This window comes from Gigantopelta aegis, chromosome 3, assembly GCF_016097555.1.
Source record: "Gigantopelta aegis isolate Gae_Host chromosome 3, Gae_host_genome, whole genome shotgun sequence".
NCBI lineage: Eukaryota > Metazoa > Mollusca > Gastropoda > Neomphalida > Peltospiridae > Gigantopelta > Gigantopelta aegis.
Genome location: NC_054701.1, coordinates 50,466,146 through 50,487,882, shown reverse-complemented (window position 1 = coordinate 50,487,882; position 21,737 = coordinate 50,466,146). Strand labels below are relative to the sequence as shown.

Genomic DNA, 21,737 nt, shown 5'->3' with positions numbered 1-21,737 from the left:
ATTATGATAGGACACATGTCTACTGATTTATGATAGGACATATGTCAAATGGTTTATGATAGGACACATGTCTACTGGTTTATGATAGGACACATATCTACTGGTTTATGATAGGACACGGGTCTACTGGTTTATGATAGGACACGGGTCTACTGGTGTATGATAGGACACAAGTCTACTGGTGTATGATAGGACACATGTCTACTGGTTTATGATAGGACACACATCTACTGGTGTCTGGTTTATGTTTGGACACAGGTCTACTGGTAACTGGTTTACGATAAAAGACGGGTCTACTGGTGTATGATAGGACACCGGTCTACTGGAGTCGATAACTCAGCTGTACTGGCTGATCCTGCACCTTTTATCGGTCGTTTTACCGAGAAGAAAGCGCGTGGATTACCAGCCTCGTGTCCGGTGTTTTCGGCCAGTGGATTTGTCGCGAACAGCCACCGCCACGTTGAAATGATTCTATGCATTTACAGACAATTCATAGCTCAGTGCACGGCCATTATTCCGTTCTTAACTTATTGTTAAATACATCCTCATGCATGAAATGTGGCTCAACTTTCATAGAATTTTTGCTTCTAGGTGCATGAGTGTGAAAATGAACAGGTTAAACCTGAGTGTTGACATAAGATTTAGTTTTTAGTATAGACACCACCTTAAAGGTGGCATCTAACGGACGGTGGTAGAGTAACTGCATACTCTGTATCCCAGTGGGTTATTTCTCATTGGCAAACCGGCCTCGGTGGTGTCGTGGTTAAGCTGTTGGACATAACGCTGGTAGGTATTGGATTCGCAGCACGGTACCGGCTCCCACCCAGAACTAGTTGTAACGACTCAATGGGTGTAAGATCACTACAACCACTTCTCTCTCACTAACAACTGACGCACTGTCCTGGACAGACAGCCAAGATAGCTGAGGTATGTGTCTGTGTGTGTGTGTGTGTGTGTGTGTGTGTGTGTGTGTGTGTGTGTGTGTGTGTGTGTGTGAGTGTGTGCGCGCGCACACATTGATTAATTAATCATCGGCTACTGGATGTCAATTTTTTTTAATTCTGACTCGTAGTCAACATAGGAAAAAGTTTGTTTTGTTTATCGACACCACTGGAGCACATTGATTAATTAATCATCGACTATTGGATGTTAAACATTTGATAATTCTGCCTCGTAGTCATCAGAGGAAACCCGCTACATTTTTCCTAATGCAGCAAGGGAGCTTTTATATGTACTTTCCGTTAGACATGAAAGCACATACCACGGCCTTTGATCAGTTATGGTGCACTGTTTGGAACGAGAAAAAACCCAATCAGTTGAATGGATACACTAAGGTGGTTCGATCCTGCGACGCAAGCACCTCAGGCGAGCACTCAACTGACTGAGCTCAACAGAGGAAACTCGCTACATTTGTTTTCTAATGCAGCAAGGGATCTTTTATATGCACTTTCCCACAGACAGGAAAGCACATACCATGACCTTTGACCAGTTATGGTGCACTGGTTGGAATGAGAGAAAAAAAAACAATCAGTTGAACGGATCCACTGAGGTGGTTCGATCCTGCGACGCAAGCACCACAGGCTAGCGCTCATCCGACTGAGCTAAACCCCGCCCCCATAACAAAGAAGAAGTAATTGCGAAGAGCTAGTTAAGTGTGTTCAATGTGAATGGTTGATTGTTGTTGGGGTGGAGTTGGGTGGGGATGTCGTTGATGTTGCTCGTTGTATTATTAAGTGTGAGTACAATTTCTTTATTAAAAGGATGACGTATTGGTCGCGGGACGACCCGGTCAGTTTGGTGAAGGGGCCCACGGACCACTGGACCAAGATGAAGCTAGGGGTAAGTGTTCAAGTCGCAGCAGATGTGAACAGTAGGGTATAACAGCGGACAAAATACATACATTAATATAATATGTACATATACATACACACACACACACACACACACACATATATACATATAGATGTGAACAGTAGGGTATAACAGCGGACAAAATACATGCATTAATATAATATGTACATATACATACATATATACACACACACACACACACACACACACACATATATATATATATATATGTGTATATATATATGTGTGTGTGTGTGTGTGTGTGTGTGTGTGTGTGTGTGTGTGTGTGTTATTTGTTTTCTCTATACTTTTATATAGTAGCCCAGTCAGGCTAGGTGGCAATATAATTTATGTCTGTTTTGTATAATGTCATGTATATTTTTATTTGACTATTTAATAAACAATTAAATCATCATCATATACATTCGTGTGTAACTGAGTGTGCGTTTGTATGTGTTTATACAAAAAAAAACAAATATCATACCTATATTAGACTCCTACAGTGAACAAACCCATTAAGTACAGATAATATTTATTGCTAGACATGCACAACGTGTCCTGTGCTATTATAACCGTGGTTGGTAATGAAAACAAAACGGTGCATGAAGTGTCGCCGATTGAAGACGTTTGTCAATAGTATTTCATAAAACACTATCTCCCCCATACACACCAGTAAATATTAGTTTTACCTGTCTCTTGTGAAGATCACCCGTCAAAAACACGTACTAAGTAAACAGTTTGATCCGGACTATTGTCAACAGAAATATGATACTGTCTGATTTTCAGATCATATATACAGAGGTATATTAAAGGCTTTTCAAACAGTCTCTTTTTAAAATGCTTCCGACAGCATATATAATTATAATGGATGTTAGTCTTATGGTTTGGATTTTCATCGCAATATATATATATATTAATTGAAATATAGTCTAAGCAATTTAATGGTAAATCGTTTCAACTATTCCTCTACAGAAAATATGTGAAGTGGAGAAATACTGCGCATTAAAGATATTAGCATGCCCATTTTCTTCGAAATACTGGTAAAGACAGAGTCGATCGTGTGTAGACAGGCTTGGTTGCTGGGTAGGTCGTCTTATTCACAGCGAGTAATTGTTTGTCTCGACTTGAGATTTTCTCCCTCGTCAGTCATTAATAAATATCAGTGTGACTTCTCTCCTGCTCGAATCCTTGTATATTAGGCGATTAATACCTCAATATATAGAAGTCGCGTAGGTCAGTGACAAATAATAGGTAAGCGCTGGAGCGGTACTTGCCGCTAGCTTAGTGTTTACAGACCTCGAACGTTTAGCGGTGAATGCATCGGCTGACAGCTATTCGGTTCGCATCTCGGTATCGACACCCACTGAGAATGAGTTTTATCTGCTCGCCGAAACGGCGTAAGGCCACTACGTCGAATCCTCTTTCACCAACTATTAGCAACTAATACAACTTATAATAAAAACATTAAATTATAATAAATACATATTTACAATATGTACAGACAGCCCGCATAGCTGAGGATTATGCTCATGACAGCATACTTTAACCGTAATGGGATCTAAATCGTGAAAAGTAAGTTCAAATGAAAATGAAATGAAGTTAGTGTAAGATTGCATTTGTTTTCCTATCCAGCGATGTTTTGGGGATTTTGTTACATTCAGTTGTACGTATATCCTCATTCCCATCTCCACCCAGGCCTCAAATACCAACCCTCTGGTTAACTTTTAAAACATTAATAGGTTAAAAAACAAATTATGTTGATGGACAATGTTAGTTTTATTTCGTTTCTGTTTATAAATTATTCCAAATGGGTCGTTTCAATTAGCGGACACATCGAAGACAAAATCATTTGGTTCCATCAACAGTCGTAAGACTTCCGGTTAGTAATCGACTTGCGTCGTTTGGAATTCGTAAGAACCGATTCTGGTCGGGTTTATTTAAGGCTTCAACTACACGTTGACTTCGTCATTCCCAGTCTGGAGCTCGTCGCGGTAAGACGTGTTTGTTTCGCTTGTGCACGTGCTTTCGCGGCTTGACTTGGGGATCCTTCACTTCGTTGTTTTTGTCAGCGAAGTGAAGTTTTCTACTGGGATGTATGCGGCCACTGGAACTGATTGAACGCTAGAACGCTTCTCTTTTCGACAGTCTGCACCACCAGGTTGGATTCTTTTTTAGCGAGATTCCTTGCCCCAACGTCATTTCTCCGTCTGACTATGTTGACTTGTTTTTTTCGTGACTCGTATGACGGCCATTCTGCAGAACGCCACGGTTGTTCGCGTTTAGTCTCTACATGTCCGAGCCTGTCCTAGCAGCACTGGAAGATTGACCGCCCCACTCTAAGAAGAAATAGGAAGCGGGGTCGGCCCCTACTACTCTTTTCTAGATTTTACTTTGTTTTATTGTGATACCATTTCGTATCCTCCGGAGTCGGGCCCGTCCGCACCACTATACCAATCCATGACGACTGGACTATACTCTAGTCTGATTCTCTCTCGTTCAGACGGATCCGGCTTCTCAAGATCTGTATTTCAGCACAGCACTACACATTCTACGTCTATTGACTGTCAATTTACGGGTTTTCTTGACGGGATGCAACCCATTTCGTCCCTACAAGCTGTGCACCCTACCGGCCTTAACGAGGCCACTCACGTGGACATATAGATCGGACTTTAAACTTTTAGACCTTCGTTCAAAAGTTTATGTCGAAATTACTCCTTTTTTTTAAATACTATTAAATAGTCCGATCCTTTCTTCTTTCTCTTATTTATTTTTGGACTGTCCTAAAATGCTCCAAATTATATAAATATTCGACCGAGTAGTCAATTCTTTTTTTTTTTTGCTTGTAACCTTTTTTTTTCTTCTTTTTTTTTTCTTTTTTTTACTAATTGCTATTTTCAAAATTCTGCCCATTTTCAACTCTACCCCCCCCCCCCCCCCCCATCCCGAGTCAGGCCCACCGATCTTATCTAATTTCTTTTTGACCACCCGATCTAATCTAGCGACCAAATTTAATGAGTAGAATTTTCTTTATTAATTATATTAATTAGAGATGCGCATCAAAATTTTAAAGGCCCACTATTTAATTTTTGGATGTAAATTTCAAAATTGTCCGCTTAAATTTTTTCTGTCCCGGGACAAGCCCCTGGCTATCCAGAGACAGGCCCCGGGACGGACATGCTCGAAACTCTAGTGGTATATGAGCATGTAAAAATTATTCGCACTCGCACTCGTTGACTTCGTAATATCAAAGACGCAGTATTCTAGCAAATTGAAAGCAATGGGTTCGAATCCCAACCTGTTTTGAGTAGAAAAATAATTTGTATTCATGTAATGCCAATTCGAGGTCACGGTGACATATTTGAGGAGATTAGGCGGAGATCTGGCATTAGCTTAACAACAGTTACTAAGGAGTTTATTTCTGAAGGCTCGCACAAGACATCAAATACCTTTGCCCCAGTCTTCATCTGGGTGTGTTTAAACAAACATTTCTTGATTTCAAAACTCTTTCTAAGAAATGAGTGGTTTATCCGATAATACAAACAACACTACAATTTGCATGGAACCGAGAAGATCGAGTCATATTTATTTAATATCTGTGATATAATATACTCATTCCGCATGTCTGTGTAAACTCTCAGCCACAAGTCCATATTACCTAATTGTGCAAGCTTATTGTGTTTACACAGTGGAAAGGCTTTGACAATTTAAAAGACCCCATCAGTTCTTTGATGTCTAATCTGGGCCTAACACAATATCTAATCCCTAACTAACACCGTCGACAATAATCCTCTCTGGGGATATTTTGTCCTAGCGAAGGTCGGCAGTTAAAGACGCATTGTCGGCGATGTTTTTAATATCCACCTGTGTATAATAAATCATCCACTCGTATTTTGTACCCGGACAATTTCAGTTATATGGCATACTGCTCGTATGCAAATTAAGTTTCTAGTGATTGGTTCAATATAGAATTCATGGGGAAATATGTCCGCAATCCGTAGGCGTATACATATCCGTAAAAAATACTTCTGTACGAATAGGTCTAGTAGATCCCATTTATGAATCTCCGTATTCGTTTACGTATCTATCACCCTAGCTAGGGATAGCTTACTGATATGAAATTCCGCTGTTCTGTTTACGGGCAATAGGTGCGCGCGCGCGAGCGCGCGTGTGTGTGTGTGTGTGTGTGTGTGTGTGTGTGTGTGTGTGTGTGTGTGTGTGTGTGTGTGCGCGCGCGCGCGCGTGTTTTTATATATCTGCTAGAGGAGAAAGTTCTCACAGTTAGCTTACAAAATATAAAAAGTATTCTAAATATTTTATAAAATTCCTTTCATTTTTTTTTAATTTCCATATAAAACCTATGATACTTTTCTTTGTTGCCATTGCTAGTCGTATATTATAGTATCTATTCGTATAATATGATATTATTTTCTATGCAACTTCGTCATGGCCTATAAATTATACGTGTCAAAATTTCAATTTGTTTCAGTTCTAACGGCACGTGTTATCGAGTTACAGAAACAGATTACATTTGTTAAGCTTCATTTCACTTTCCATTTACACCACCCAGGTACATTACAAAACACAGAACGACATGGCAAACAATACATAAACTTTCAGAAAGATTCAATTTCAATTTCTCAAGGGAAATAGACATGTTCTTTAAGCTGTGTTATAGTAAATCTTATTCTAGTAAATCTGATTCCAGATTCGGTCGATTAATAATGACCATCGTGTTTTGAACGTAATTGGATATATATAATCACGAGTATATATTGAAAAGAAGTCGAACTTATGTGTGCACCTGGTGCATCGCGTTACGTCTAGACATACACGGATTAAAAGGGAATAGAAAGTTTAATTAATTCTTAATCCACGTTCGGGTCATATACAAGAGATCGAAGTATATACGAGACAGTTACTACGTGCTTCGATCACAACGCTTTTGTCGTACTGCGGTAGATAACATCTAGTAGATGTAATAAGCTTGGAGGTATTTAACGTTTCGATCGGCGATTTCGTTTGAAAGTCGTCAATAGAGAATGCATGTATATTGTTGTCAGTCTCAACAGCCAAACATGTGCCATATGCGTTTATGTTAATATATTATCTACGTTTTATAAAATGTGTTATGTGAAAACAGTGTCTTCATTTGATTGTCGAGTGTAGCAAAACTGATATAGTTACCTGTCGTCTGCTAACACCGTATACCTGGTGTTAAAAATGTGTTTTGTTTAACGACACCACCAGCGCACATTGATTTATTAATCATCGGCTACTGGGTGTCAAACATTTGGTATTTCTGACATATTGTCTCAGAGAGGAAACCCTTTACATTTTTCAGATTGTGTCAAAGGGACCATCCTGAATTTTTTATTATAATTTATAGCATGTTTTAGCTAATAAAATTTACTTAAAGAGCCCAACAAACGAATATTTGTATTATGACTATATTTCTGGCTATCCTAATCTTTCCGGTAATTCTATATTGTATTTAACGACGCTCTCAACATATTTTATTTACCGTTATATGGCGTCAGACATATGGTTAAGGATCACACACATATTGAGAGAGGAAACTCGCTGACGCTACTTCATACTCTTTTCGATTAGCAGCAAAGGATCTTGTATATGCACCACCCCACAGACATGATAACACATACCACGGCCTTTAATATACCAGTCGTGGTGCACTGGCTGCCGACCGCGCATCAAGCGAACGCTTTACCACTGGCTACGTCCCGCCCGTGTTTAGAGGGAATTCTTACTGTATTTATTGATATACATTTTTCTTACACCATGCGTTATTTTTTACGTTCGTGTGTAAACAATTTCAAGACATACGACTAGCTGCTCCTAGATTATGACCAGGTCACCAGTGCCATGCATCCAATGAAAAATAGATTACACTGTAACGTATAGTTAACCTGACATTCATGTGTCTGTGGTGCGTAAGTTAGCTATAAGTGCAAAGGGCTGTAAATAACTTTTAGTCAAAAAAAGAGTTAAAATTTTATTAAAATCTGGTGTTTGAGGATATGCAAGAAATAGAATAATACATTCGTGTCCGTTAGATACCATTTATATCACAACTCGTTGTTTAAAAACGTATCAAACTCGCTTTCGCTCGTTAGATACATTTTAAAACAACTCGTGAGATAAATGGTATCTAACGGACACGAATGTGTTATTCTCTATTTAAATGATTTTCTTACCCAAGTGGCGGGACGTAGGCCAGTGGTCAAGCGTTCGCCTGGTGCTCTGTCTAGGATCGACCCCCGTCTGTGGAACCATTGGGCTATTTCTCGTTCGGCGCACCACGACTTGTATATCAAAGGCCGTGGTGTGTGCTATCCTGTCTGTGGGATGATGCATATAAAAGACCCCTTGCTACTAATGAAAAGAAAAATGTAGCCTGTTTTCTCTCTAAGACTAGGTCAGAATTACCAAATGTTTGACATCCAATAGCCGATGATTAATAAATCAATGTGCTCTAGTGGTGTTGTTAATCAAAATAAATGTTAACTTTATTACCCCAATGTATTACATGTCTCAATGGTCACAAACTGAGGACAGTTCCTTTAATAGCTGTAGTGCACGAGGGACAATACTGAAACCCTCGAGTTGGCTTCTCGCAGGTATGACACATTGTCGAGTTGTAACATAACAACATGACTGAAACACTTAACTAGCGTAGGTGGCATGTTATTTGTATTGGTGTGCGTCCATTAATCCCTTAGTCATTGTAACTGGAAACGGACGATTGGCTGTTTAAAAACATAGTTAAATCTGTAGAGGTCGGTCACAGTTCTCTATTAGTCTGCCAGCTGAGTAGAGTGGAATTTTCTTAACATTGCATAACAAGGCATCAATTGGTGAGTATTCATTGCTGTGCGTGTGCATGTTGAACTGTTTCGTTCCTATCCTAATCTTGTTTCTGTACTTTTGTAATAACAACTGTGGGCCGAGGCTGTACCGCCAGATATACTTGACACGCACACAGATATAAATATATAGATAAATTAGTATATAAGCATGTATGTGTGTTTGTATGTGCATAGGTTGATAAGATGTACGTAGGTAGGTAAGTCTATCAACGTTTATTCCATACAAAACGTCCACGCATATTCTTCAATGTACCTCATTCGTTACAAATTAACGTTATCTTGTCTACACTGTAAGCACCGTGGCGTGTTATGTGTGTAGGTAACATCAAAGGACAGAAGACTGCCGGCGTATAATAATGCAGTGTATTGTAATCGCGTGTATTGACCGACCTACGCATGCATTATTCACGTTCAGTTACACTGCCGCTGCTAAAGAGCTCTAGTATGTTTCATTCCAGATTAACACGGTTCAGCAGTCGCCCAGAAGCAAACTACCCTGGGATGATCCAGGTAAGTGAAGCATGATTTACTCTGTTATTTAACGTCTGCACCGACACACAACAGGTAGACGGGTTCACACGCTAACCTTTGCTGGGGCATAGTAGGTTGGGACCTTATCGGTGAAATCTTGCCAAACTGTGTAACTAGGTTAGTGTTGAGGACCGGACTCGGTGGGGTCGTGTTTAAGCCATCGGACATACAGCTGGTAGGTACAGGGTTCGTAGCCCAGTACCGGCTCTCACCCAGGGCGAGTTTTAACGACTCTTTTGGTAGGAGTAAGACCACTACACCGTCGTCTCTTTCACTAACCACTGACCAACTAACGCACTGTCCTGGACAGACAGCTCAGATCGCTGAAGTGTGTGCCCAGGATTGCTTGATTGAACCTTAATTGGATATAAACACGAAAATAAGTTCAAAGAAAAAAGTGTTGTGTCAGAGTGGGTTTATTTAGAAATACGCCTCGCCGTATTATAACATCATTTAGGGCTACTAATGCAAAATACAAACACAGCTACAGTTTTAATAGCCCAATTTCAAATGAAGATTACTAACAAAATGGGTTTTCCTTGGCTCTAACGGCATAGCAATTTTTTTTTAAACATTTACAACTCGGGGGTTGTTTTTTTGTTTGTTTCTTTTTTGTTTCTTTTTTCTTTTTTTCTTTTTTTCTGTTATTACCACATCTGACTGTAGATGTGTTGTAAGAACCGCTTCACAACAGCAACGTGTTTCACTGTACAGCCATGTAATTACACAATAACATGGTCAAAATCCTATCAGATGGCTTACCATACGTATCGTTTCAACTTTCCCCAGTCACTAGAAATGAATCTGCTAAGCACAGTGTCACAAGACGTGTCACAATTTGAACTTTTACTCGGAAGTAATCTGAGTTGTGAGACCCAAAGTCATAACAATTCCGCAGTCGTCAGAAAATTGCCCGAATATCGAGGGCTACTTCCGTTTTTCACGTCGATTCTCAAAAAATAAATTCTAGTCCGACAAACATTATACACACAATTACCACTAATAAAGAAACATCATTAGCAGGCACGGCGGAAGTAGACATTGTGGGGGGGGGGGGGGGCTGCTGACATATCGATGACGCAAAGAAGTATCTTGGGGATTCGTGGGTATGCTCCCTCGTAAACGTTTGAAAACTAGATGTCCTGAAATGCAATTTGCCGCATTCTACAAGTAAAATTCATCTCCGCGTTAAGATTTACTACCAATAATATGTTCGATTCAAACACCCCCACCCCCACCTGCCCGCCCCACCGTGCTCCACCGTGCCTGATTAGTTAATTGTGTGCATATGTTAAAGGTCAAGTCGTATGACATATTAATTACTCATATGTAATATCACACAGCGATATCCCGCATACTTTGGATATTTGTTTAAAGATATTCGATTGGCTGCTCTATGGTGATGGTCCAAACATTAAAGCTAAACCGTCCAATGCAATTAACACTACCGAAACTTTTAATTTTAACTGTATCAGTACAAGAACTCTGTGTAAGATAAATGGTATCTAAGGGCCACTCATGTAGTATTGTGTACGTATACATGGCATGTATTTATATACACGTTGTACTTGGTGCACGTGGTTCACTAATAATCTCATTACTATAAGTGATATGACTCTGTAAGTGTTTCTAGCTTTAAGTCATGACTGTTAATGCAACTACTAGTATCACGAGTTCATTAAAACCCATTAAGCCATCAAAACTAAAGTATTGATTGTGTGCTTGTCATTAAAATGTACTTTTAGCTACAATGGTATATTCAGCGATTTGCAAGCAATGGTGATTATCTTCCCTCCATTTTTAAAAGTAGGCCTACCCTTTCAGTATTAATATTTAACAACGTTGTTTAAATGGATTTGCATGTTAGTTTTGAAGTACATATACATTAGTTGTAGTATTTGCCATATTAGTGTAAGTAAGCGTGACTGGAAGAATATCGCTTGAATCTATGGAATCAGCTCTATGTTTCCCCTAGCTCATATGTTCCCTCAGCTTTATGTTCCCTCAGCTCCATGTTGAGGAACCCTAACCCTAACCCTGAGGGTACATAGAGCTGAGAAACCCTAACCCTAACCCTGATGGTACATAGAGCTGAGGAACCCTAACCCTAACCCTGAGGGAACATAGAGCTGAGGAACCCTAACCCTAACTCTGAGAGAACATAGAGCTGAGGAACCCTAACCCTAACCCTGATGGTACATAGAGCTGAGGAACCCTAACCCTAACCCTGATGGTACATAGAGTTGAGGAACCCCAACCCTAACCCTGATGGTATATAGAGCTGAGGAACCCTAACCCTAACCCTGAGGGAACATAGAGCTGAGGAACCCTAACCCTAACTCTGAGGGTACATAGAGCTGAGGAACCCTAACTCTGATGGTACATAGAGCTGAGGAACCCTAACCCTAACCCTGAGGGAACATAGAGATGAGGAACACTAACCCTAACTCTGAGAGTACATAGAGCTGAGGAACCCTAACCCTAACTTTGATGGAACATAGAGCTGAGGAACCCTAACCCTAACCGTGATGGTACATAGAGCTGAGGAACCCTAACCCTGATGGTACACAGAGCTGAGGAACCCTAACCCTAACCCTGAGGGAACATAGAGCTGAGGAACCCTAACCCTAACTCTGAGAGTACATAGAGCTGAGGAACCCTAACCCTAACTTTGATGGAACATAGAGCTGAGGAAACATAGAGCTGAGGAACCCTAACCCTAATTTTGATGGAACATAGAGCTGAGGAACCCTAACTCTGAGAGTACATAGAGCTGAGGAACCCTAACCCTAACTTTGATGGAACATAGAGCTGAGGAACCCTAATCCTAACCCTGAGAGTACATAGAGCTGAGGAACCCTAACCCTAACCCTGAGGGAACATAGAGCTGAGGAACCCTAATCCTAACCCTGAGAGTACATAGAGCTGAGGAACCCTAACTCTAACTTTGAGGGAACATAGAGCTGAGGAACCCTAACTCTAACTTTGAGGGAATATAGAGCTGAGGAAACAGAGCTGACCGCCAATCTATTGGTGTGCTGTAAACCGAATACTGAGAACCTTATAATAGTTATTAGAAACCATGTACGTAAACTCCATTGGAAAGCATATTAAAGTTTGTTTAAAGTTTGTTTTATTTAACGACACCACTAGATCCCATTGCACGTTGGTGTACATAGTGATACGTTGGTGTACATAGTGATACGTTGGTATACATAGTGATACGTTGGTGTATATAGTGATACGTTGGTATACATAGTGATACGTTGGTGTATATAGTGATACGTTGGTATACATAGTCTGAACGTTATGTCCCTAGTGAAATAAGTTGTATTTGTCATTCGTCCAAGCTGCTGACGACAGAAAACAAATCATTTTACTCGGCTACTAGTAAACTTGATATAAAATGGAAGCTCATTTAATATCTTAGAAATTATATACTGATGGAAAGAAATAGGGAGTCACAGAAAGACTGGTAGAAGAATTGATTACAACTAATACCCGCGTCCATGGTACACTCTCTTCCAGCTATTGGTGTTGATCATCACGTACTGTTTTTCAGTTACCATAGTTTGACACCCAATGGCCGATGTATTTTTCGTGCTGGGGTGTCGTTAAACATCTAATCTAATCTAATCTAATCTCTGTCCCAGGTCAGGTCACTGGTCATGCTAGAGATCGGACCTAGGACAGACGTGCCTGAAACCTCTGTGGTATTTGAGCATGTTAATAGAGTTTTGAGTTGAGTCGTTCGTGGTGTCGGCAAGTCAACCGTGTTACTCCCACTCGGTCCCGCATAACATCTTTGTATTATGTACAGACATTAACACGCTAGGAGTGAATTAAATGTGGTCTATAATGCCAACTGTTCTTTGTCTGTTCGTCTGTAGTCCGTCCTACAGGGAACACCTTTAACTACAGGTTATTTATTTCTGAGCCGATTGTTTTCTAAATTGGACACAAAAATAGTATTCTTTTGTTATTTCCAAAACATTTTTACTTTTGATTTTACGTCAAATAAAACTGAAATTATTTACAAAAAGAACACTCTTTGTACAGGTATGATGAAATAAGTTATGATTTATACTACTTCTGTCCTGGACACAGCTATTTGTCAAGTCGGGGTTTAGTCCTTTGATTGTCATGTCTGAAACATTAGTTGATATAGGCATTATTAAGAATAGCTTAAAGTTATGGTAGCGGGTTTCTTCTCTTACTCTCTGGATCTAGTTTCGCAGTGACAGTATACCAGACACCCAAACAGCCATAGTTTTGACGTGACTGTGGAGGATGCTAACATACTGGATGAAAGAAGGAAAGAAGGAAATGGTTTATTTAACGACACACTTAACACATTTTATTCACGGTTATTTGGCGTCGGGCATATGGTTCAGGACCACACAGATATTGAGACAGGAAACCCGTTGTCGCCACTTCATGGGCTACTCTTTTCGATTAGCAGCAAGGGATCTTTTATATGCACCATCCCACAGACATGATAGTACATACCACGGTCTTTGTTACACCAGCTGTGGAGCACTGGCTGGAACGAGAAATAGCCCAATGGGCCCACCGACGGGAATCGATCCTAGATCGATCGCGTATCAAGCGAGCGCTCTGGATGAAAGAAGACATACTAACACATTTAACTGGTTTTCTGTAACTCGATGCATTCTGGTAGACAGTAAACAAGCCGAATATTGTATACAAGAGTTAGAGTTATTGTGTGTGTGGTGGGGGGGGGGGGGGAGTCTTTTTAGCAATCTCGTACATGCGATAACAATATACAACCGACCATTGGTAACGGGGTGCGTTTTCAATGAAGTTCAGTGTAAAAAAAACCCTGTTTTTTTTGTAAATATCATTAGAAATACATCTTAATGAATAGCGAGAACGTGTGACAAGTCGGAACACTTTATATGGTCACAAGTATAAGCATTTACTCGTCTGTTCGGAAAACGTCGCGTTCTTGAGAGCTGGATGGATTTGTAGATGATTAAATACTTAGACATAACTTTGACATGACAAATACCATATTATATTATAGGTGGAACATTTTCATTTCGACTTATTTTCGTGCTTATATCCAATTAAATGTTCAAGCACGCTGTCCGGGGCACATCTGGGCTGTGTGCCTGGACTGTGAGTTAGTAGATAGTGGTTAGTGAGAGAGAAGAGGGTGTAGTGGTCTTACACCTACCCATTGAGTCGTTAAAAACTTGATCTGTGTGGGAACCGGTATCGGGCTGCGAACCCTGTACCTACCAGCCTCGTGTCCGATGGCTTAAGCACGACACCACCGAGGCCGGTATAGGTGGAACAAATACCGTTAAAGATTCATCCACTCATTAGTTGGTATTTGAATTGTAGTTGGCATTACAAGATCAAGGTTTCTTGTGATTCGAGTCAGACGTGATATTAGGAAAACTGTATACCCTATTAAGTTAGTGAATCAATAAAGGGTTAAAATCGAACAAACACTACCTCTGTGGAAAAAAAAGGAAGACGAAGAACCGTCAGTAATTAATTTTTTTTTCTTCGGTAACTTCAGTTCCTATTAATCAGACGATCGTGATTAAATAATGCACATACAACGATGTTACTAGATTAGATTGTTCTTGATAGTGTTTTCTTTAACTCGATTATTAACTGATCTTGGAAATGGATGTTGAAAATATTGGTTTTAAATTACACAATACGACTCTTTTCAGTAGTATACAACCGGATGAAGTTAGTGGCCAGATATGTTTAATAGAGATACAAAATAATGTTAGTGCATAACTTACATCATTTCGTTGACGCAGTAACGCTGTATCAGCTATAAAGTGTAGTTCTGCATGATAATAAATACTTAATATCTTTTCTGAAGTGTGTGAAAATGGTATATTTAATTAATTTTGAAACTTAAATATCTTTAATTTATTTTTATTTATGAAGTTCATAGTCATCTGCTGTCATCACCACCACCACCATCACCCATAAGAACTTCTTTTTTTAATCAGTGCAGACAGAAGTTAGCTCTCATTATTTCACCCAATAGCCGATGTGTATTTTTGCGCTGGGGTGTCGTTGAACATTCATTCATTCATTCCCATAGGCATACTGTTATAGACGTTGGATATTCTGTGAAGAAATAATAACCATGTTATGAATTCCATTACGTTTATAAGTCAAGATCAAGCACATTCGCTTGCCGTTTCTGATAATTGTGTTATAATTAATGCATGAACTATCCGTGTAACCCATTTTTCCCAGATACATAGTTTGTTTGATAAGTTTGCCATGTAATGCAAATCAAACGCTTCCAAGCAACCGTGCACAGGATTGCACTGCCTGGCACCCGCGTTTTCTACACATGCTTGCACTGCCTGGCATCCATGTGTTCTACACATCATTGCACTGCCTGGCATCCAGGTGTTCTACCGCATTAAATAATCAGTTGACGATGTGCGAGGTACTCGCGTGATCCGGGTGATTAAACGCCATGCTGGTCTTCAAAACTTGCACTTTACCGTGATGCCGGACAGATGTCAATGGGTCAATGGGACACTGGATGTCAATGGGTCACTGGGACACTGGATGTCAATGGGTCACTGGGACAGAAGAAACAAGTTGCCTCTACATGGCTACTCTTAAAGATGTCTTCTCAAAGTTGGACGTGTCTTATTTCGCTATTTTCACATCTTCACTTGATAAATAACCAGAACCGGTTTATCCTAGTAGCACATGTAGCACGTGCTACGAGCCCCACGCTTCAGGGCGCCCCGCGGTGATGTGTACATTTATTTTCCCCAGGTCATTTTCCCCTCTCCTCGAGGGGGTTGCAAAGTATATATCCTGGGAAGGGGGTCTTGCTGTTTTTGTGCTACAGGCCCCGCGGATCCACCGGCTCTGTAAATAACTAAGTTAATGATCTTTACATAATCAAGGATATCAAACGTGAACTGTGCTGTCACTTGGCGCTTTTTTTTGTGAAAAATATATACTACATGTACATAGAAAGTACTCCTCGGGTATCTACCTGTGCTTCACGACTGGTATATGAAAGGCCCTGGTGTATGCTATCCTGTCTGTGGGATGGGACATATAAAATATATCTTGCTACTAATGAAAAAAATTAGCGCGTTTCCTCTCTAAGTATATACGTCAAAATTATCAAATGTTTAACATCCAATAGCCGATAATTAATAAATCAATGTGCTCTAGTGGTGTCGTTAAAGAAAACACAATTTAACTTTCATCGGGGTAACCATTAAAATAGCAGGGGTTGTAGTATGGATATGCAATTCAGTTCAGATTGTAACACCATGCGTTAATCTGTCGGCAACCGTAAATTAGATCTGCTTTAAAATTCATTAATGCATGTAGTAGTAACTGAAGTTTTGTGGATTTATATTTATGGTTATGTAATTCAAGATATAATATCATACATTCCACAGTCATAAATAGTTTGGGTCATTATGAAACTTTGAGACTGGCTATTTAAAGATCGGGATCCGTTTGTTTAAAACATAGTTAAATTAACCGTGGGCCAGTGTAATATTTTCCTTTTGATTATTTTTGCAAAAATACAAAATATTCCTTAGATTTTATAACGTGTGTTCTAAATCAAGTGTCAACATTATATCTTCAATTATTAGATGTACTGATCCAGTCTTTGCTTTTGAATATTTACGTTAACCACTGGTTAAGCTACCTGACGTTTGAAAACCCAGACCCAGTAGTTAGACGTCTGCGATGTGTACATTTTCCTGTTGACAGAATTAATAACACAAACATCGGAGCTCAAACTGGGTGTACCAGCAAGTCAAATAATATAGACAATGGTAAAAGGTGTGGTTAAAGCTGCTGCATGCGATGTTTCAATCAACATATTTACGATAGACATAGATACAACAACCCCTAACCCCTAAATTAAAATAATATAAAACGGGGGTATGCTGCTAGTTTTGAAAAGCGTCTTTACCCATTTGGACAAAAATTGTCATCCTAATTTTTATGACACTTGACAAATAACCTACCAATGACAGCCGTGGTAGTATTTTATGCGCTATTTAAAGTTAGGTTCACTTCCAATTTTGACCCTTTAAAGTCGCAGACTCTATAGTTTCAACTCGTTTGGTTAATCTATAAACCTGTAACACATTTAGATAAAGTTACAATAGAGTGAAATATGAGTCTGTGCTTTGAAATGGTGAAATACCCTCTAAAAATAAACTAAAACTCGACTTCATAACTGTTACTTGTCAGACGAACGTTCGTTTTTAAAAATATGAAAATGCATTTTGTGACATTAAAAACACCAGGATGACCAGAAACACTACGAATGTACGGAAATTAATAATCTAAACCATAAAATCTAAGTAAAGTATGATTTCAGTTATCAAAAAAACTGCTCTAATAGTAAACAAATATGCCTTGGTGTTTAAAACCTAGAGTATGTCCCTTTAACATGTCATATAGTATATACTGCTACTTGTAGGGTTTTGTTTGTTGTTTGCAGGTATGAAGATGTCGTGGCAGTTCCAGGGGCCTGCAACTCATTCAGCATGGCGACCCAACAACCGACTGTCGCCTCTCGACTTGGACAACTGTTACCAACACAGAGCTAAGGAAGGCTTCCGTTACTGGCTCATTGAGAGACCAAAGCCAACTCTGTGTAAGCATGAACATAGCAGCAGAAGTAAATTAATATATTTCCGTGACCAGTTTACGGGAACAAGGGCTTGAAGGTGTTTTTCAAAGCCATATGAATGAAGGTAGCGGGGATAACCCTCTCAAAAGTGTGCGCTAATTCCGGCAAATGGTTAAATCCAAAATTAATAAAACGGGTATTTTTCAGCGTCAAATGTTTTCGATGTTCAAATATGATTTAGGGGTCAGATAATTCAAATTTACACATTAGAACTAAACAAGAAGAATTTAAAAGGAAAAAGATAAAACCAATATATGCGCAAAACATGTATGTAATAGGCTGTGGATCTCACATTTACATAGTATCATTTAATGTAACAGTTGTTCAGTTCTTAATTCAGTTAACAGTGTTGCACGGCATCTATTATTAAAATACTTATTTGAAATTTTATTTCAGTTGGACGATACGGCTTGGGATCACACAAGACGGTACTCGGAATTGGAAACGCTCCAAGAACGTGATGTCCCGAGGAAGTCACAGTGATCGTGTTACACGATTTATAATTACTATTCAACAACGAACATTTTATTTTCCTTGAAACATGTGTCAGGCAAGATCACTTACGTCAGAATCAAAACAATGTGCTGTATTTAATACTTTTCAAAAGAAAAATTATACAGTAAAATCTTTATGTGAACAGAATGATAAGATATTATCAATGTTTGCGGGGTTATTGTTTGGTGGGGGGGTGGGGTCCGGGGATTTGTTTTGTGTTGGCTTTTTCCCTAAAAGGAACTGGAGATGGCTTTAGTACTGACGAATTGTAAAGGAATATCTGCTGCAAGTAATTTTGTTTGTTTTTTATGTTGTCATTTTATGAAATTTATAATTTGATGGGCGTTTTTTATCTTGTTATCGTCACCCACTAGTTTCTATCTAATAGTTCGAGGTAAACGTAGTGTCAAAGGGTGTTATGCAGTATTCAGTTATGCATTTAGGTCAAGCGTGAGTTTGTTCAAACGTGTTCATTGAAGTTCTAGATCTGATTGTAATCCGTGTGTCAGATGGGGTTTTTTTTAACGTCTGTGTCTCGCCTGTAACATGTTGAATCTAGATCAACGTTTTATCGCGGTTTTTGATAGTGGTAGTGTTCACTTGTGAATAAGACCATCAAAACCTATGACAAGCTTGCTGATGCCTAAGATAATGTAATCCAACTTAAGTCTCACTGCTGAATAGCTTTTGAAATATACCTGATAAGATAGTTTTGTTTCCTTACTTTGTCTTTCAGTTTTTTTCTGGATTTTCTTCTTCTTCTGTTTTTTAAATTTTCGATTTTTAATTTCTTCTTGTTTAAGTTAGGAAACATGCCAACGAAACTCCTTTCACGTTTCCGCTCGTCTCATCTTGATTTGCCTTACTGAAAGCTTATATTGGTTATTTGCCTTCCCAGGAGTGAAAAACTAAAAATAGGGGCCGACTCTGGGTCTAACATTCTTTCTCAATACAAAACGTAATATGGTGGTACTATTCCTTCTTTCTCTATTTGTGTTTCCCTCGATTCCAATTCGTGCATATTTTAACCCTCTCACTTTTAATCTCTATTTATGAAGGACATAACATTATCGCAGAATATTGATGAGTTGATTTTTTTATAATCTCATTTTCATATCTACTCTTGAGTTTCAAGTGACGCTGTTAAATCACGGATATATAGTAATCGGTGGCGGATTTAGGCGGGCTGACGTGGCACAGGCCTCCCTTTTTGTAGCGAACCTGTTGTTCCTCATTTATATTTAGTACCTATATTATAGTTCTGACCCCCCCCCCCCCCCAATCACAAAATACTTGATTTGCCCCTGTAAAAGAAAAATCTTTTTTATTGTTTAGTCTTTCAAATTCTAAAATCATTAGTGTTTTAAACTTCTATATAAATGAATATACTAGTAATGTCGCTTTAGTTCTTTCATTAATGTTAAACCGTAATTTATACATTGCTAACTGCGTCACTGTCCAAAAAAGAGCAAGAGTTTATGTACAGTTCATGTATATATTTATTTATTTATTTATGTACCTGTATCATATTATGTTATATATTTTGTGATTAATTTATAACTATTTTGATCTTTAAAAAATATTTTATCCGTCCATAGATAATAGAAATGTAAGGTGCGTTATCATTTGTTCGACTTGTGATTGCTTCATTTACCATCTGATGTGATTGCTTCATTTACCATCTGATGTGATTGCTTCATTTATCATATGGTGTGATTGCTTCATTGCTTTTTAAAATAGAAAAAATAACATATAAATATTTGTGTACACAAACGTGCACGTGCATGCACACACACGAATATACGCGCACGCGCGCGCGCACACACACACACACACACACACACACACACACACTATAATAACTTCAACTTGTGATAATTGGTACAAAGATGGATGTATTTAAAAGTTATGTATGTTGTTAAATCCAAAATTGGGATCGATCCCCGTCAGTGGGCCCATTGGTCTATTCTAATTCCAGCCAGTGCACCACGACTGGTATATCAAAGGCCGTGGTATGTGCTATCCTGTCTGTGGGATGGTGCATATAAAAGATCCCTTACCACGAATGCAAAAATGTAGCGGGTTTCCTCTCTAAGACTATATTATTAATAAGCAATGTGCTTTAGTGGTGTCGTTAAACAAAACAACCTCATTTTTTATTTTTTTATTTTTTTAGCACCAGACGAGGAATAAAATATATACCAATATTTGTAGTATTGTTTAGAAGTATCGTCAAAATACACCCGTTATGTAACCGTCGGAAGCAAGGGGCGTTGGGGGCGGCATTGTTCAGAGAGAGAGAGAGAGAGAGAGAGAGAGAGAGAGAGAGAGAGAGAGAGAGAGAGAGCTAAAGTGCATTCATATATATATATGCTTCCCTCTCCCCCACTCCGATCTTTCGACGTGTATGCTTTACTATTTTCAAGAGATATTCTTGGAATTCGTTCACCACTGGTTTACATGTATATAGTTATATTTGAGTTAATGGTGTGTATCACAATGTAAATGCGCACCCTCAAAACGTTTGATCCTTGTGTTTTTATAGGCGGTTATTCTTTGTAACAAAGTGTTTGCAAGCACAGTTTTATTACTGAGTAGTGCTCAAATGTTCTGTACATATTATTTTAGTACTTAGGTTTGCCGTGGATTTGTCGAAATATTTAGCTGGGGTGCTTGGATCTTGGAATGTTTTGTGAGGAAACCCAACAATCTACCCCTTTACCATGTCAGTATTAAACGGTTTGTAAATATATACTAAACATAAGTGTTTTTTTTTTTGTGATGCACTTTTTAAATCTGTATTTTAGTGATTTTAGTTTTTCAACTGTTAATACTGTTTCAAGTTATTTATACTACTCAGAAATCAAGTCTGTGTTATTTATTTACTGTATGGATCATTGAAACTGTTGGCGGTCATTAAAGATATTTCTTCGTGAGGTATAATATGTTATTTTTAATTTGTTGAACATGTGGTGCTATTTGTAATCAAATTTTAGCACTACAGAAGTGCGTGTGTCTGTCTGTGTGTGTGTGTGTGTGTACGTGTGTGTGTGTGTGTGTGTGTGTGTGTGCGTGCGTGTGTGTGTGTGAAGCTATGTAATGCTGGCATCTGTCTGTCTCTTTTTGTCCCCCATCATAACTGGCCGTGTGTATGTATTGTGTGTGTATTTAAGAATTGGACGTCATATGTTTTGGCGTCCATTGAGGGATGAACGACAGAACCGCTTCAAAGGTCAGATTTTACTTGAGCGTTTTACGTCGCTGAAACGCGTTGGTAAAAC

At 38.9% G+C, this 21,737-nt stretch overlaps 1 protein-coding gene across 3 annotated transcripts in view; it reads left to right on the top strand.

Moving 5' to 3' along the window:
* LOC121368182 overlaps nt 1-20,301 on the top strand; it is a 30,280-nt gene extending 9,979 nt beyond the window's left edge. Inside the window, exons 1-5 of one of the 3 annotated variants that reach the window (XM_041492812.1) lie at nt 768-786; nt 1,761-1,839; nt 9,194-9,245; nt 17,770-17,925; nt 18,358-20,301. In XM_041492812.1, coding sequence (XP_041348746.1) covers nt 1,762-1,839; nt 9,194-9,245; nt 17,770-17,925; nt 18,358-18,422 — 351 coding nt within the window. In that variant the 5' untranslated portion in view covers nt 768-786; nt 1,761 and the 3' untranslated portion in view covers nt 18,423-20,301. Of the gene's footprint in view, nt 1-767; nt 787-877; nt 928-1,760; nt 1,840-9,193; nt 9,246-17,769; nt 17,926-18,357 lie in introns of those variants that run through there. The other 2 variants (XM_041492811.1, XM_041492810.1) reach the window with 2 other exon arrangements.
* Nucleotides 20,302-21,737: the final 1,436 nt, after the last annotated feature.